The sequence below is a fragment of the Homarus americanus genome, unplaced genomic scaffold (genome assembly GCF_018991925.1).
Source record: "Homarus americanus isolate GMGI-L3 unplaced genomic scaffold, GMGI_Hamer_2.0 scaffold30108, whole genome shotgun sequence".
Classification (NCBI taxonomy): domain Eukaryota; kingdom Metazoa; phylum Arthropoda; class Malacostraca; order Decapoda; family Nephropidae; genus Homarus; species Homarus americanus.
The window spans coordinates 11,058,561-11,077,388 of NW_024748109.1; the positions used below are offsets into that span (position 1 = coordinate 11,058,561).

Sequence of the window (18,828 nt, forward strand, 5' to 3'; positions counted from 1 at the left end):
CATTAATTTCGGCTGTTGTAACTGGATGACTTTGCTTTCTACTAGCAAAGAATGCAACTCATGACTCGAATAGAAAAAAGCAACACAATTCGTTATGCAAACCTAAGTTAACAAATGCGAATTACTAAAAAGTCTGGAATTAAAAGAAGCGGAATATGGTATAACACTGTTTTAACTCGTGTGATTCTTTGAGCTTGGTTTATTGTGCTTACCAACGACCGACCTTGTACCTTAAATGTCAATAAAACTTGTTAGGTAGAGGATGCAGGTGCTTGAAGATCTGTGTTTAGTCACTAAGACAAAAAGGGTCGCGACACTGCCCTGAAGCTACGTATACAAATACTTAGTGTAGTATTTGTTGGGGAGTTTGCCGTATACAGGTATCAAAAAGTTTTCAAAGAGAGGAATTTGTCCACGCCCAAGACTTGTTGCCTGCTCTAGAGACGTGAGTACGTTTTCAAAATAACCTGCCATTTGAAACTGCTGAAATTAAAACAACAGCCTCTTACTGCACGATAATGGACGAGTTGACGGTCGACATTTTTTTGTAAGATGGCAGGTCAATGGATAAAGAAAACGCTTAAATTCACTATGGTAATGATATTTTTTAATAAATTGGGCCAAAAAGTGTCAAAAATAAGGGTTAAAGTTGCTAAAAAGTCACGTGGCTGCGAAAAACTCTGTGATTGGTTGTGACGTCACTGGTTGGGGGTGAGTTTCCCAGCGGTAAGCAACCAGCTGTAGTTGTCCAACCATCTCGGCTGATCGGCTCTGTAAATAAATATTATTATAATTAATTGTGCTATTTTGATTATATGAATAATACTAAGCACATTAACTAATTCAATGGATAATAACTGCCCATACAACAAATTTCATAGTATAAACACTCCAAACAATATTTATTTTATTTTTGTTTTGGTCATCTGGGGAACCTTATGATTCTAACTATGGGATAACGTACTTTAAACAATAAGACACATTATCTCTACAGGATTTCTGTCGCAAAACATTTTCGATCGCGTAAGAAAATACAGATCATAGGTTAGGTTAGGTTAGGTTAGGGTATGATGAGTTATAAGCTTAGCTTAACATACATCGGTAAAGGAGGGTTAACTTAAAACTAGTGATTTCTGATAGAACTGAAGGTCTAAATCGTTCATAACACATAGCAAACCATCAGAAAAAACAGTACAGGGATGACCAAAACTTAAAATTTACCCAATATAGCCTATCTCGAATCTAAACATCAAAATACTTAAGGAAGTTAAAGTAAAATTTTACCCATTAATTAATATAAATGATGATATATCCCAGTGGTTCATTAGTGAATCATCAAAACAATAACAGCACTATGTTGGCATGTTTACCTAGCACCAGGCATTCTCAAAACAAAGTCCAGAAAATGTCATCACTTCTAAATTTACTCGTATCTCCCTTTATTACTGATATACTCTGTAAATGCAATGAAAAACAAGTGAAAGTCTACCAGGTAAGAGTACATGACAGCTGAGCTGGTGTGAACATGAGAGGTTTTTAATGTCCAAGAGAACATAAGAATGGAGGAAACTGCAGAGGGCCATACTGGGCAGGCCCATTTACGCCCAACCTCTATCACTCATATATCTATCCAACCGATGTTTGAAGATACTCTTCACGACACATTTCTTCACTTACGAATGTCCATGACTTGACCATAAATAAAACCACCCTTAAAACTTACCTGAACTTGGCATTTGGGGTCTGAAAAGGCCATCCTATCTACTCCCTACGACTGCAGCCCAGCTGAGTTTGGAACTAGTGACGTCATTGCAAATGGCGGTCCAGTTTCTAGAGAAATAAAGTTATCTCGACTATTATGGCAGGACTTTAAACTTTTATTAAAAATTATATATACCGTATCACTCTTCGAACGTGGCAGAGTGTATTTTTTGTGTTTGCCCAGAACCGTCAACTCGTCCATTCAAGTTCAGGGCCTGAGTATGTGTGTGTGTGTGTGTGTGGAAAATGGATTTTGGGAATTTTGATCCAATCTAGGGAATTTTCAGCCTTAGTCTAGGGAATTCTTCATCTGAACTTGTGGGAACACTGGTTCAGGCTCTTTTCATTAATCTAAAATTACTTTCCCTCTACCTTCCCTCTTATTCTGTTCCTCTATCTGTCACGTCTCCCTTTCTGTGGAATGATAAACGAGCTTATCCCTCGCCCCATTAGTAAGACTACTTGGCAACATTAACTTCCCACTCGTCACCATCGTTCACTGCATTCTAGCTGGTATTCAGTTACACTCCCTCAACCACAACTGAGAAATATTTTTTTTCACCACTGATGATAAATCATCAGAAATCATCGGAAATTAATGTATAAAAATCAAATTTTAAAAACGTTTTATCTTTGGATTCTCTTTCATGGTCAGTTCCCGCTCTCTGGTGCACAATAGTCATCTCCACTGAGTAATAGCATTAGCCTTCACACCTGTTCACAACCAACAAAAATAGGATGAGGGTGTGTTTGCCAGGAGCTGGGGTGGGGGATATAATTGACAGGATGGACAATATCTTGTCTGGTAATGGGAACAAACCCATTATCTGCCTCAGTGCAGGAGGCAATGATATTGGCCGGTGTAGGAGCGAGGAGCTTCTTGATAAGTTCAAGACAGCCATAGATCGTATTAGGACTAAGGGAAGGATCCCTATCATATGCTGTGTCCTGCCTAGAAGGAGAGTTGGCAGTGAATGGTTGTCAAAGGCAGTTGGTGTCAACGACCGTCTTGACAGATATTGCAAGTCAATATCAGTCCCATTCATTGACAACTGGGACAACTTCTATGGCAGAAGGGACCCTGGCTGGGGCTCTAGAGGGGGCAGTTCAAAAGATATCGAAGTCTTTAAACTGCTAAGAGAACATATGGGCACGGGGATGGAGGAGACTGCAGTGGGAGCGGGTAAACAAAGTGAAAGACTACAGGGAAATAGTGTTAGGAATGATGACAAAACTAAATTAGACAGGGAATTTAAAACTAAACGCGGTAAGGGGAGGACTCAGAACACGACTAACTTAAATGTATATTATGCGCACAGTAGAAGTATGAGAAACAAAATGGATGATATTAGGGCCTTGGTATGTACCGAAAAAATCGATATAATTGCATTCACTGAAACATGGATCAACCTAGACACACGTGAGTTACCAGTCGAATACCAAATTGCGGGTTACAAACTGTTCCATACCGATAGGCAGACCAGGAAAGGAGGCGGAGTAGCAATCTATGTTAGGGATAATCTGAAGTGTGAAATAAATAAGGAAATAAAAACTGAGAGGAATACAGAAACAATTTGGATAGAATTAAGCGACGGTCGGGAAAAATTAATCACAGGAGTAATATATAGACCCCCCAATCTTGATAGCGTCAATGAGCGACTTATCTGGGATGAAATGCGCAGGGCTTCCATACACAACAAAGTCTGTATAGTAGGCGACTTTAACCTTGGCCAAATAGATTGGACTGACCTTACGGGTAACTCAGAATCAGAGGATTTTCTCGAGACGATCCAGGACTATTTCCTAAGTCAACATATAACCGAACCCACACGGGGTAATAATATACTGGACTTAGTTCTGTCGAACAGAGAAAACCTCATTAGCAATGTCGAGGTAGGGAACGAACTTGCAAAAAGCGATCACAAAGAAATTCGATTCCAGTTAGATTTTCAGGGCAGACGTAAGGAAAATTCCTCTAAAGTACCAGATTTCAGAAGGGCAAACTTTGACAGTTTAAAGAGGCAGCTGAGAGAGGGGGTGTCGCGCTTGGCCTTGAACCTGACAGATGACACCGACCTGATAACGAGATCTGAGATTGCTGAGTTCCACGACAATTTAAATAGTGAGTTACTTAATGCACAAAGGCAGAACATACCATACAAAAAACTCAGATCAGACAGTAATGACCCTAAATGGATAAATAATTATTTAAAGAACATCATTGGCCAAAGGAAGGCTATAGGTAGAAGGATAAATCGTGGCGAAATTCACCTCCGGGACTATTATAGGGTATTGGCGAGTAGGGTTAAAACCGAGATAAGGAAAGCAAAGAGGAATAATGAGGTAAGGATATCAAGGGAGGCGAAGACAAACCCCAAAGGATTCTACAAAATGTATCAAACTAAAACACGAGAAAAGATTGGACCAATACGGTCAGACTCCGGCGAGCTCACTGATAACGATGGAGAAATGAGCAATAATTTGAATAAATATTTTTCAACAGTTTTCACCACCGAAAATTTAAACATGATACCTGAGGCACCGACTCTATTCAGAGATAGTGAAGAAAACAAATTAAGTGAGATTGTAGTGATTAGTAACGATGTTAGTAAGCAAATAGACAAACTAAAGCCAAATAAGTCACCTGGTCCCGATGAGATATTTGCCAGAGTATTAAAGGAATGTAAGGAAGAGCTTAGTATGCCCTTAGCAAAGTTGTTTAACATGTCCTTAAAAACAGGTGTAGTACCAGAATCCTGGAGGATAGCAAATGTAATACCGATTTTCAAGAAGGGGGATAGATCACTATCCTCTAACTACCGCCCAATCAGTCTAACATCAATAGTAGGCAAATTACTAGAAGCAATCATTTCAAACTCTATTCGAAATCACCTGGAGAAGCACAGATTGATCAATGATTCCCAGCATGGCTTCACAAGCGGACGTTCTTGCCTAACTAATCTATTAACATTCTTTTCATCAGTTTTCGAATCGGTGGACGAGGGGCACAATTATGATGTGGTATATCTCGACTTTAGCAAAGCCTTCGACAGAGTCCCCCACGAAAGACTAATTAGAAAGGTAGAAGCTCATGGCATCAAAGGTGACATCCTTAAATGGATTAGGGCGTGGTTGCAGGACAGGAAACAGAGAGTGAGCATTAACTGCACTAAGTCCCATTGGAGCAACGTCACAAGTGGTGTTCGCCAAGGTTCAGTACTTGGACCATTATTATTTATTATATACATAAACGACATAGATATCGGCATAGACAGCAACATAAGTAAATTTGCTGATGACACTAAAATAGGACGTGTTATTAAAAATCTGACGAGGACTCGGCAAAACTACAGGAAGATCTAAACAAATTTTTCGAATGGTCTGAAAAATGGCAGATGAAATTCAACGTCGACAAATGTAAAGTACTCAGTATAGGAGATGTAAACAAGGAAACCAGATACCAGATGAACAACGATGCCATAGAGAAATCCGACTGCGAGAGAGATTTAGGAGTAATGATAAGTAGGAACCTTAAGCCAAGTAAACAATGTGTTTTTGCTCGTAACAAGGCTAATAAAGTACTTGGGTTCTACAAAGGAGTGTTAGTTACAAGACTAGCGAGGTCATCCTAAAACTGTATCTTGCCCTTGTGAGACCACACCTGGATTACGCAGTTCAGTTCTGGTCACCGTATTACAGAATGGATATAGAATCCTTGGAAAGAATTCAGAGGAGAATGACAAGACTAATCCCGGGCATTAGGAACCTTGAGTATAGAGACAGGTTAAAGCATCTTAATTTGCACTCCCTCGAGAGACGTAGAGCGAGGGGCGACCTGATAGAGGTGTATAAGTGGAAGGCAGGGCTAAACAAAGGGGACATTACAAAGGTACTCAAACTATCCAACCAGGAGCAAACTCGTAACAATGGTTTTAAATTAGACAAATTTAGATTTAGGCGTGAAATAGGTAAACACTGGTTTGGAAACAGAGTAGTGGATGAATGGAACAAGTTACCAAATATCATCATTAACTGGAATACGCTGAATTGCTTCAAACATAGGTTGGATGCTCATATGAGCAATAGGGGTTGGGTGTAAACGGGACTGCCCAGTATGGGCCAATAGGCCCGCTGCAGTTTCCTCCATTCTTATGTTCTTATGTTCTTATTCCCAAGACCTGTGTTGTCGACTGTATTTAACAAAGTGGAAAAGTAGGTTAAGGTGATATTTGTGTTTGATTAATCTGTGTAAAACTGTATTGGCTGGGAGGTTTACACCAACTCGGCCGCTCTCCTGTATCTCACTGTGAGATACAGGAGCACTTTTTGTAAAAAGATGAACAAAACGCATTGTGTCACGCGATAGTTTACTACAGAGGATACCCAACGTTTCTGAGTTGGGCACGAATGCTCAAATATTCTTCATGAAAAGACGCATCTAGTTATTGTTGAGGATCAGTGTAATTACGAAGTCATTTTTTTGCTACTTTCTTTTTTGTCGTAGGGTAACTGAGTCAATTAGATTCATTCTCACGTCTCCGGTTAAGGAAAAAACTAGTGTAAAGACCTTTGAAAATCTCGACCAAGAGCTAAGCTGCAATATTATTTAAACCTGATGCATTAATGGAGAATATACCCAGGAACTTACTTTTCGGCTTATCGTACAGATCCTTACTTCCCAGGTTAATCGTACGAGCATGTAATTATGGGGGTCATGAGGGTTAAGACCAAATCTTGCCTGTCTTACGATGATCGAAAAATTGTCCTTTGTTACGGTCGTCTCCCCTTTCCCTCAATATTTGTTTCAGTATTTAGTTTCTGTTGTTTCCCGTTTTTTTCTTTAGAATCGAATTTCCAAGCTTATGGTAAAGACTTTGAAAAATGTCTTGATTATTTTATATAAGTACGTATACTAATATTTGTTTCATTATGTAAACTTTGTAAAATGTATTCTTATTTTTATACAATTATGAAAGACTGTAAGAAGCAGGTGTGAAGTATAAAAAGAATTAGAAATTATATGTTGATGAAACAAGAAAGTATTGGAACATTGTTTTGGTTTAGGCGGGACTCTTTGTAGCTAGGTTGAGGAGGATAGGAGGGCCAAGCTTGTGTGGTGCACATTTATCGATTATTATCTGGACAATCATGGATAATTATGGTGTTAACTAAAGCGTAATATGTTCATATAGTCTAAATGGGGTCGGAAGGCTCATTAGGTAGGGTCGCAAAGAGGTCATGGGGTCGGTGGGGTCGCTGGGGTCCTTTGGGTCTGCCAGCTCAAGTCACATGGGGAGAGGATGGTGGAGTAACTGACCAGTCCCTCCCACTCTCCCACCACTAACCTAGAACAGTTGAGCTGTGCAGTACCCCGCCCACCTCCACCCCCAGTAAAGGGTGGGGCCGGTCGGTGACTGTCAGGCCAGGTGACAGGTCGCAACATATGATGATTTGATCTTGCCGACACTTGCCAAGCATCAGCAAGATGGCGCAAGATCAAAGGTTGCGACCTATAGGTACCTGGCCTGATACGGTCACCGACCCAGGCCAGGAAACAGGTCGCATCCTTTGCTCTTGCCGACGCTTGTGGATTATCTTCAGCCTCACCAGTTTAATCCTTAGTAAGGACAATCCTTACTATCAGTAGGTTACTGCTATGCCAGTGGACCTGCACTGAGTCTGACAAACTGACCGGCCACGGCCTGCTTTGTGACACTAAAATTAATTTGCAATATCAGATGAAGGCCAACTCAGCGCTACTTGATTTCTTAAGCAAATTTAATTATGTCATGGTATTTTGTATGCATTCACTTTGTCGTGTATTTTAATTTGTAAGCGTATTACCAATTATTTGCCTGTTATAAGCACACTGTATTTTATCTTAAGTGCTTGTAAAATTGAAATATTTTTAGTACTATAGGCAATATATTTTCCAGGCATTGTGGATAGGTTTTTGAAGACATCATCGGAGCCAGCCACCAAGAAACGGAAACGCTCTATCAATCCATCATTCCTCGACAAGTATGGTGTAGCTGACGTCAGTGGTACAGGGATTTGTGTTACGTGTTCTAAAGAACTTGCTGAGGAATCTTTGAAGCCGAACAAACTACAGAGACACATGGAAACTCACACAAATGTTGCTGTACTTTCAGAAGAGGCTCGTAAAAGAATTTTTCATCATCGTCATAAAAATCTAACCAAGTCTCAGTCAATTTTAAGCAGAGCACTATCTCACAAGGAAAGGATGGAAATGTTCTCATATAAGACAGCTTTTCTCATTGCCCAGCAAAAACGTCCTTTCACGGAGGGTGAGGCTATCATAAAGCCAACTTTAAGGAACTTTTGCGAAGTATTTGAGGGTGAACCATTTGCCAAAAAGATAACTGAAGCTGTTGATGACGCTACTCTGAGTAATAACGCCTACAGTGTCTTGCAGCAGACCTGAAAGAGCAAATTTTGGAAGACTTCAGAAATTCCCCATGGACAGCCCTGGCAGTGGACGAGTCAACTGATATTACATCACAGCCGCAGCTTCTGATCTTCGGAAGATTTCTTAAGGAATCCTCAGTAGCTGAGGAACTGCTTGCTTGTATTTCACTTGAAACTACAACACGAGGCGAGGATATTTTCAGTGCTATAGATAAGTTCTTCACTGAAAACAACTTGGAATGGACGAAGGTAACTGAATGCAGCATGGATGGTGCCCCATCAATGATGGGCAAGAACATTGGAATGCGTGGAATTTTATCAAGAGAACATCCTCACATTAAAACAAACCATTGCATCATCCATCGCCAGAGTCTGGCATCAAAAGACATGTCTCAGAGCTTCTCTGATGTGATGCAGGTAGTCATTGCAACTGTCAATTACGTGATTCCCGCATGTTCAAACAGTTGTGCATTGCTGAAAATTGTAATCACCACACAATGCTGATGCATACTGCGTCAGGTGGCTGACACGGGGAAAAACCTTGGAAAGGGTTTTCCTCCTTCGCAGTGAACTGGCATCCTTCCTGCAAGATTGGGGTCATAAGAATACTTCAGTGAAATGATTTGGGGTCGCACTGGATAGTTGACAACACTGGATGGGGTCGTGCTAGAAAAAGCTTGGGAACCCCTACTCTAAAGAGTATTGTAGTAGTGAGAGAGCATTGTAATTGGTGGAGATAACATTATTCTGAGTGAATTGATTTGTGGCCATTTGTATGCACCTGGACGGAGAGCACATATTTATTATATTTTGTTGTTAAATATATTTAGCTGTAATTTTAAAGCTGTGTTTTGATTAAATCAGTTTTAATGGGAACAGTGGTAATGAAATAAACGCCTGTCAGCTGTCAGGAGGTTGCTAGCTAGAAATTAGGTAAGGGTCTGTGTTTAACATTTAATTTCCCTGCTAACAGAAGCTGTTATTTCAGAGTCTCCTCTGATATAATGGGTTCCATGACAAAACCCCAACAGGGTTGTCATTTGTCAACACTAACCTAACCTTGCCTAAACATAAAAGTGTTTTATTTTATATTTTATATATGGAACTGGGGTTTTGTCCGTTAGGGTTTTATCCGGTCACCATATAATGGTGTGAAAGTTGTAACACCCTGCCATTTTTTCTCGCTCGAGTTTAGAAGGCAAGTTATGGTTCTCGTGGCCCAGATGACCCCTATGGCTGTGAGTCCGCTGCCAGATTTCATGGTCCGATTTCATATTTAGGTTAGGTATCAACGGTGATTTGGAAGTTGAACTGTTATGAGAATAGGTATTTTGTGTATTTAGGTGTGTTTTATTCAAATCTGACCTTTATTTCTTGTGCAAATAGGCGAATTTTGTCCAAACAAATAAAAATCATTAGACATTATTTTTTTACAAAATCTAATCATTCACCCCCAAAATGAAGGTCAGCTGTGAGTATACACCGAAGTACACACCAAACAAAACTATTCATTTAACAAAAAGGAGCCACAGCCATTAAACTAGGCTGGCCAGACGTCCTGCTTTAGGCAGGACAGTCCTGCTTTTGAGCACTCTGTCCTCCGTCCTGCGCCACCTCAAGCAGGACGTTAATTTGTCCTTCTCTTTTGGACCTGTCTAAAAATAATTATATAAATTACCTTACGTATACTAAAACAGTGGGAACTGAAGGCCACATTGGTAAGTAGGCTACTTCCTTTAGTTTGTGAAGCAAGTTAATTTGGTTAGCATACAGTATGTTGTTCCACCAGGAGTAAAAATTAATATTCATTTCTTTCAGTTCTTTATTTATACTGTATGAATGCATGTATCATGTATGTAACATATACAGCGCGTTTAAAAAAAAATTAAATTTTAGAAAAACCACAAAACAGCCTTCATTACATTATAGTGATATTTGACAAATCAACACTTCTAGGTATATTTTGTATATTTTATTCAACTTTTTATATTTCAACTCATCATTAAACATGTTTAATTTAGGTTAAAAATAAGTGTCGTAAAAATAAGAAAAAAATGTCCTCCTTTATGGAAATTTGGAAATGGCCACGGTATGATTAAACGAGTGTTTACCCAGACTGAAAATTACTGGAAATAAGTGTTTCTAAATTTTATAAATGCTTAGGAAACTCCGAAGTTGTTGACTTTTGTAATTATGTAGTGACTAGTAACGATGTTAGTAAGCAAATAGACAAACTAAAGCCTAATAAGTCACCTGGTCCCGATGAGATATTTGCTAAAGTATTAAAGGAATGTAAGGAAGAGCTTAGTATGCCCTTAGCAAAGTTGTTTAACATGTCCTTAAAAACAGGTGTAGTACCAGAATCCTGGAGGATAGCGAATGTTATACCGATTTTCAAGAAGGGGGATAGATCACTATCCTCTAACTACCGCCCAATCAGTCTAACATCAATAGTAGGCAAATTACTGGAAGCAATCATCTCAAACTCTATTCGAAATCACCTGGAGAAGCACAGATTGATCAATGATTCCCAGCATGGCTTCAGAAGCGGACGCTCTTGCCTAACTAATCTATTAACATTCTTTTCATCAGTTTTCGAATCGGTGGATGTGGGGCACAATTATGATGTGGTATATCTCGACTTTAGCAAAGCCTTTGACAGAGTCCCCCACGAAAGACTAATTAGAAAGGTAGAAGCACATGGCATCAAAGGTGACATCCTTAAATGGATTAGGGCGTGGTTACAGGACAGGAAACAGAGAGTGAGCATTAACTGCACTAAGTCCCATTGGAGCAACGTCACAAGTGGTGTTCGCCAAGGTTCAGTACTTGGACCATCATTATTTATTATATACATAAACGACATAGATATCGGCATAGACAGCAACATAAGTAAATTTGCTGATGACACTAAAATAGGACGTGTTATTAAATCTGACGAGGACTCGGCAAAACTACAGGAAGATCTAAACAAATTTTTCGAATGGTCTGAAAAATGGCAGATGAAATTCAACGTCGACAAATGTAAAGTACTCAGTATAGGAGATGTAAACAGGGAAACCAGATACCAGATGAACAACGATGCCATAGAGAAATCCGACTGCGAGAGAGATTTAGGAGTAATGATAAGTAGGAACCTTAAGCCAAGTAAACAATGTGTTTTTGCTCGTAACAAGGCTAATAAGGTACTTGGGTTCATACAAAGGAGTGTTAGTTACAAGATTAGCGAGGTCATCCTAAAACTGTATCTTGCTCTTCTGAGACCACACCTGGACTACGCAGTTCAGTTCTGGTCACCGTATTACAGAATGGATATAGAATCCTTGGAAAGAATTCAGAGGAGAATGACAAGACTAATCCCGGGCATTAGGAACCTTGAATATAGAGACAGGCTAAAGCATCTTAATTTGCACTCCCTCGAGAGACGTAGAGCGAGGGGCGACCTGATAGAGGTGTATAAATGGAAGGCAGGGCTAAACAAAGGGGACATTACAAAGGTACTCAAACTATCCCACCAGGAGCGAACTCGTAACAATGGTTTTAAATTAGATAAATTTCGATTTAGGCGTGAAATCGGTAAACACTGGTTTGGAAACAGAGTAGTGGATGAATGGAACAAGTTACCAAATATCATCATTAACTCGAATACGCTGAATAGCTTCAAACATAGGTTGGATGCTTATATGAGCAATAGGGGTTGGGTGTAAACGGGACTGCCCAGTATGGGCCAATTAGCCCACTGCAGTTTCCTCCATTCTTATGTTCTTATGTTCTTAATTAAATATCCTCGTATATTCTAAAACCACGCGGACTTTATTTACAAGACTTTATGAATGATGTTCATTGTATATTTCTGAATGATATACAGTACTCGGAATGTTATTTTTTCAGTGTTTATCCATTGAATGTCTACCGTATGGATCGCCACTCCAAGCAAATCAACCTTCTCTCTGCCCAACTCGACTTGTTTGTGAAAACAATTGCGACATTGCAGAGGCAACAACAACTCATTCTGGACACCCTGACCCAACAGGGGCGCGCTTTGCAAGCCCTGATGACCCGCCTCCTTCCATCTCCCGAGATGGAGGATCCATCCCTCGCTCTCCCACTCCTCCCTCTCCATTTTTCTCAACAGAATTTGGTACCTCCTCTGGAGCCCTGTCTAGCCCCTCCGACTCATCTCACACCGGAGGCCGTTCCCTCCTCTTCTTACAATGGAACATCCAGGGACTTAGACCTCGCCGGACAGACCTCGCCCAGTTTGTGCTCTCCTATCAAGTAGATGTTGCTCTACTTCAGGAAACCATCACAGACGATGTTACTCCACTCCGCCTCTCTGGCTATACTGTTTACACCCTGCCTCGGTACCGTGGGCAGGCTCGTGGCCTCCTCACCCTTGTGCGTGACACCATTCCATCTGTTCGTCTCCCTTCACCTGACTCACATGGACCCCCGTCTGAATTACTTTCTGTCTCCCTTACTCTTGGTGACCGGACCCTTCGTGTAGTCAATGTTCATTTCAAGAGTGATTCTCTGGACCCCAGGTTCTTCACGACCTCCATGATGGGATTCCCACTATTGTTCTTGGCGACTTTAATGCCCGCCATCCCACTCTTACTCCGGATCATCCCACGCCATGTACCCTTAACGGATCACATCTCTCACAGTTTCTTAATGGGGATGATGATGTTCGTTTTCTTTGTCCTGACGATCCTACTCGCCTCCCCCATAGTTTCCTTGATGTTGGCTTACTATTGAACGGTCATACCTCCTTTCATCCTACCGTCTGCACCGAGCCTGCTCTGTATAGTGACCATCTTGCCGTTACTACCCATCTCAGGCTCTCCTTCTCTGCCCCGACATCAGCTCCTTATCGATCCCCTCGCCTTCGTCTCACACAAGATGCTGCTCCTTCCTTTACCCAATACCTTTCTACCTGGGCGAATTCCTATGTTGTCCCCCAGTCCCTTGACTCTTACAGCGCTGATTTTGTTGATGCCGTGTATGACTCTGTCAATCGCGCTACCCCTCCACGCCCTCCCCGTCAGAAGTGCCACCAACTACTGGTATCGTATCCCTGCCATGAGACATCTCCGGCAGGTAACCCGTGATCTCCACTCTGCCATACGGAGGTCTCGGTCTCCAGAGGACTGGGAAGACTTCAAAAATTGGTGCTCCTTTGCAACTCAGGAGCGCCGTCGGATACGTGAGGCGGACTGGCTATCCTTCACGGGGTCTCTTTCGTTCCAGACGTCACCCTCTTATGTATGGAATCGGATTAATGCTATACGGGGTACTCGACGGAGGCCTCCTCCCCACCCTGACCCCGCCTCCCTTGCCTGCTCTTTAATGGAGGACTGGGCACGAGCTTCCTCCCCTGAGGAACTTCCAGATCCAATGCAGGAGGCAGTGCAGGCTCGCATCGATGCGTCTGAGCCTGGTGTTCGTGCTGCTCTTACCTCCCCTGCCCCCACTGATCATCCCATCACACAGTTCGAGCTTGACAGTGCTCGTCGCTCTAGAAAAGACACCTCTCCTGGGGATGATCAGATAACCTACTCCGTCCTCAACGCCTGTACTAATATTCCTAACGGCCCCTTGCTTGCTCTCTACATTCTGTCTTATGAACATGGGGTCCTCCCGTCCAACTGGAAAAATGCCACTATTATCCCCATCCCTAAGCCGGGAGATCCTGGGAAATATCGACCCATTAGTCTTACCTCCTGTATTTGCAAGATGATGGAGAGGATACTCCATCGTCGCCTTCTTCACACCATAGGCGGCTTCCACAACTCCCTCAATGGTTTCATTCAACATCGCAGCACAGCACACTCCATTGCTTCCTTTTATTGCAATCAGACTGCCTTTGATACGGCTCAGCCTGCCCTCATTTTAGCTGAACTTGCGCGGTTAGGGGTTAAAGGGAGACTTCTACAATGGATCGCCTCTTACCTCACTGGACGTCAGGCCCGGGTTCGCGTTGAAGGCTCTATGTCTCCTGTTCAAGAAATGAACCTCGGCACCCCTCAAGGTGGAGTCCTGAGTCCCACCTTGTTTAACACTCTGATGCACTCCATTGCATCTCTCCCGTGGCCGACAGAAGTTGTCCACTCAGGATATGCCGACGATGTCCTCCTCCAAGCCCCTGACTACCTCAGCATGCAGGAAGCCCTTGATCTGGTCTCCAGAGAGTGTGATTCACTTGGTTTCCTTCTTTCAACTGCGAAAACAAAAGCCATGTGGCACGGTCGTGTTGTACCTCCACCCCTTCTCTTATCAGGAACACCCTTGGGCTGGGTTAATGAGACAAAATACCTGGGTGTGTATGTAACTCGCACACGTTGTCAGATCCCTGAAGTCCGCTATCTTCGAGACATATGCTTTCGGCGTCTCGCTCCCCTCTCTACCATGTGCAGGGGTTCCCTTGGTGCCACCATCCCTGTACTTCTCACCATTTACAAGTCCTTTGTCCGTTCCTGTGTCGACTACGCCGCCCATGCCCTCGTCAACATTAGTCGGACTGCTGTCAACCGTCTCGAAGTTATCCAGAGGAAAGCTGCTCTTATCATCCTTGGGGCTCCTTAGTGGACACGCTCTACTTCTCTATATACCGAACTTGGTCTTTCCCCCTTACAGGATCGTGTCCAGGAGTTTTACCTAAAAACTGCCCTTTCCATTCTACGGGATCCTCGGGGCAACTATGTCCAAACCAACTTGACTCCTGCTGTCCGAGGCCGACCTCCATCTAGAAGACAGTGGCGAGGGTCACTCATCCGAGCCCTTCAGGAACACGACCTCCTGCCTGATATTGTTGTCACCCCTGCTGTTGGTTCGTCTCCTCCCTGGCTGGATTTTCAACCTGAAGTGATTGCCCTCGGTGGACCGCTCCCGAAATCCCACGTGAACCCTGTTATTCTCTGCAAATACCACCTCTCCAGGATCGCCCACTGGTCCCCAGGTAGGGTCGTCCTCTACACTGATGGTTCTGTTGACCCCGCTACAGGTAGGGTCGGGGCTGGTGTCTACATCTTCCGTCCTGATGCCCCTGAGCCTATCAAACTGTCTCTCAGAGTTTCTGACGGGGCATCCTCCACTCAGGCTGAACTAATAGCCCTCCTTGCTGCCCTTCTCGCTGAGGAAGAAGCAGATGGTTTCTGCCCCTTGCTTGTCTGCTGCGATTCCAGGTCTGCTCTCGACGGGATCGCATTTGGATCAGGGGAAAATAAGGACCTCATCCTCCGAATACGAGGGATACCCAGTCATGTCGGTGTCTTGGGGAATGAGGCAGCAGATGGCCTTGCCAAGGCTGGCTGCAACAAGGCCACACCTGACTACGTTGTTCCTCGAACACTCTTACAGATTAGGACCCAAATTCGCTGCAAACAGAGAGAAGCTCGGGAAGCAGCCATCCCCCTGGACTCCCCGCCCACCTGGTACGATGTCCTCCGTAAACTTCCTGACCTCTCGTACGTCTACGGGAAAGGGTCGCGGAAAGGGGACGTGATTGCTGGCCGTGTCATCATTGGGTATGACTTTGCTTGGGAGATTGGTATCCCCGCATCCCCTGAGCAACGCTCTTGTGCATTATGCAGAAGACCCGACAGCAGCACCCTTTTCCACTACCTCCTAAGAGGTCCCCACACACAACGCTTCCGTGACGCCTGCTGGACCACCACTCCACGACCCCCTGACGGAGACAAGATGACCCTCCCCATACTGGCCAGATATTTTGTAAATAATATTGATTATGTTTTAAAGGAATATCCTTCCTTCCTTAGGCTTTAGTAAGCCCCTTTATAATATTTATACTGTATATACTTGTCACACTTGCCAGATGCTTCTGGTGTCATTGTACAGGGGTACCTAGTGACAGCACTAGGATCCCGCTTCCTCTATCAAGGAATAAACAAATGAAATTTATGTTTCCTGAATCTTCAATTACGACTTAATTGAAATAATTTTATATTTAGGCTTGTAATTTAGCTCTACGAGCGTAAATAATTTATGATAATGAGGGATGTTGAATAGATCGTTCGTAACGTGAAAAGTTGAATGCAGTATTTCTCTAACCTAAGCCATGTCATGGTGCACGGCCAGCAATGTTTTTTCTTAACCAAAAATTCCGTAGCTGAGAAGGCAAAATACAGATAGAAACTGCAGTATCACAAGAAAATATGATCCAACCTAACACAAAACTAGCATAAATCAGTCCAACCTAACCAAATTTAACAATCGAATCGAAAAAAATTCGAACTGTGAAAAAACCAAGAATATTTTTATGACTGGAGGCACGGCATAAGTAGCAAGCAAAACCCACGGGCCAGACTGAAGCCATTCAACCCACGAGCCGTCAATTTGATAGTAGCAAAACACCCACTACAGCCGCTACCCAAGCACCAGATGGCCAGTGTTGCCAACCGTAGGGTAATTACCCTAAGCGTAGGGTAATTCAGCCTCATTTCCTGGCTTGTAGGGCGGTAGGGTATTTTTGCAAAATCAGAACAAAACGTAGGGTAATTACGAATTTTTCATATGAGTAATATTTATTTTGCAGCAAAAGATAAATGATATATACGGAAAGGGACATGCCCAAAAAGGGCAATCCATTTTTTTCTCTATTACCCTCTACTCTGTCAAAAGAAGAATTTTGCCTCAACGATAAGTAATTATAGTCACCTGTCATTACAGAAAATGCTTCTCGTGAATTTGGCAGCTGACAGCGCATCAGCTGCTGGCGCTGCTTGTGTAAACATAAACAGGAGTCGGGCAGGACTAGATGTGAGCACGCTGCCATCTTCTTTGGTATTTGGGCTGTATTAACAGTATTATGCCTGTGTAACCCCTTTATTTAGAACTGCGTTAACGGGACAACATAGTGGCGGCATGACTGATTCCCCTTCAACACCCAAAAATAAAAGACGTTACCGCGGGGAGCTAGATAAAGAAGAAAAGGAAACTCCCAGTAAACAACAGTTTAGAGATGTATGGCTACAGGTAAGATACGCAATAACTGTTTTGAAGATAATAAAGTGGATATATTATCATAGAAGAAAATGTAACAAAGGCTAATGTATTTCAGGATGCCGAATTCAAACCATATGATGTCAAGTTCACTGCTGGCCATAGTGAAATAAAGAGGCATAGTGAAAGCGCAGTGCACAAGACAAGACTGTTGAGTTATAGAAAGCAGCAGTCTCTTAGTAGTTGGATCCGTCCTAGTACAAGTATCTCGAAGACAGATGAACTGGACAAGAATGTTAAATTTGCTGAGATCAAATTAGCTTCACTTTTCTGTGAACATAATATTTCCATGAAATCAATTGACCACTTATCAGAGATGTTAAAAAAGATATTTCCAGATTCGGAAATTGCTAAGAATATCAACCTGCACAGAACCAAAAGTTCTGGTATTGTAACAAATGTACTAGGGAAGACAGAAACAAATAGCCTCAGTTCTGAGTTGAAGAACAACAAGTTTTCACTTCTCATAGACGAAGGGACAGAAATTGCTCAGACAAACTAATTGCTAGTGTCATGGTAGGAGAACATAATTCTGTAATGACAAAATTAAGACAGGAAGCTGATAGAAGCTTCACACTGTTGAGGTGTATTTGTCATTGTATGCACATTACTGCAAGTAAAGCAGCTCTCATGCTATCTACCAGTGTGGAAGCTTTCATTAGGAATATTTCTAGCTATTTTGGGCATAGCTCAAAACGGCAGGCACAGCTTGTAGAATTACAGACATTCACGAATGCTGAAAAGCAACACATTCTGAGCCCATCTGATACACGGTGGCTTGCCATGCAGCATTGCATATCTCGCATTCTTGATCAGTGGGAATTATTAACATTGCTGTTCTTTCAGGCACAAATTGAGGGTAGAAATCTTTCAGCTGAACATATAATACATGAATTTAACAACCCCTTCACAAAGGCATACTGAGAATTCATGAGGTTTGTTCTGGGATACTTCAATTTTCTCAATACTTCAATTCTCTCAATGCTCTCTTTCAGAGCAAAAACTATCTGGTTGGTGTATTACAGAAAGAGAGCCAAAGAACTGCTAGACTTCTTAGTCAGAACTTCATAAAGCCACAATATTTGTGTAATGTATCCCTTGAGCCCTTAAATTTGGATCACCTTGTACCTCTATCTGAAATCCACCTAGGGAAAAAGTGTGAAGATCTACTTAAACAAGTAAACCTTAAAGCTTGTGATATCACTGAGTTCAAAACAAGATGTTTGTCTTTTTATCAGACAGCTTTTCAGGAGATAAAGAAAAGGTTGCCATTAGATGATCCTTTCTTTCAAGAAGTAGAGTTTATTCAACCATCAGTTGCACTTGATTTGAAAGGAGAAGCAGAATTCCCTCTCTTTGTCTCCTTAAAGACAAATATCATCATTTGTTAGATGAAGATGGTGATGTTGATGAGGAATGGAGAAAATTGCCCCTTTACTTTAATGAGGAGGAAAGTAGAGAGCTAAAGAAGAAAACAAACACTGAGTTTTGGGTTTTGGGTTTTTTTCTGATGTGAAGAATGTTGATGAGGAACCAGTGTTCAAAAACTTGGTATGTTTGGCTAAATTGGTACTTACCCTATCCCACTCCAATGCTGAGACTGAAAGAATTTTTTCT

At 42.2% G+C, this 18,828-nt stretch overlaps 1 protein-coding gene across 1 annotated transcript; it reads left to right on the plus strand.

Moving 5' to 3' along the window:
- The first annotated feature begins 7,246 nt into the window (after window positions 1-7,246).
- LOC121880129 (protein ZBED8-like) lies at window positions 7,247-8,694 on the plus strand. The gene is made up of 3 exons (XM_042387191.1): window positions 7,247-7,382; window positions 7,698-7,922; window positions 8,198-8,694. Exons 1-3 carry the CDS (start codon window positions 7,247-7,249, stop codon window positions 8,692-8,694), a joined length of 858 nt encoding a protein of 285 aa, XP_042243125.1.
- Window positions 8,695-18,828: the final 10,134 nt, after the last annotated feature.

Bases quoted from the DNA above. Each gene is read 5' to 3' on its own strand.
- LOC121880129 (XM_042387191.1), top strand. From the start codon at position 7,247: ATGGCGCAAGATCAAAGGTTGCGACCTATAGGTACCTGGCCTGATACG. The intron at 7,383-7,697 runs GTAAGGACAATC...TATATTTTCCAG, and splicing joins CCTCACCAGTTTAATCCTTA to GCATTGTGGATAGGTTTTTG. The intron at 7,923-8,197 runs GTAAAAGAATTT...AGTGTCTTGCAG, and splicing joins TGTACTTTCAGAAGAGGCTC to CAGACCTGAAAGAGCAAATT.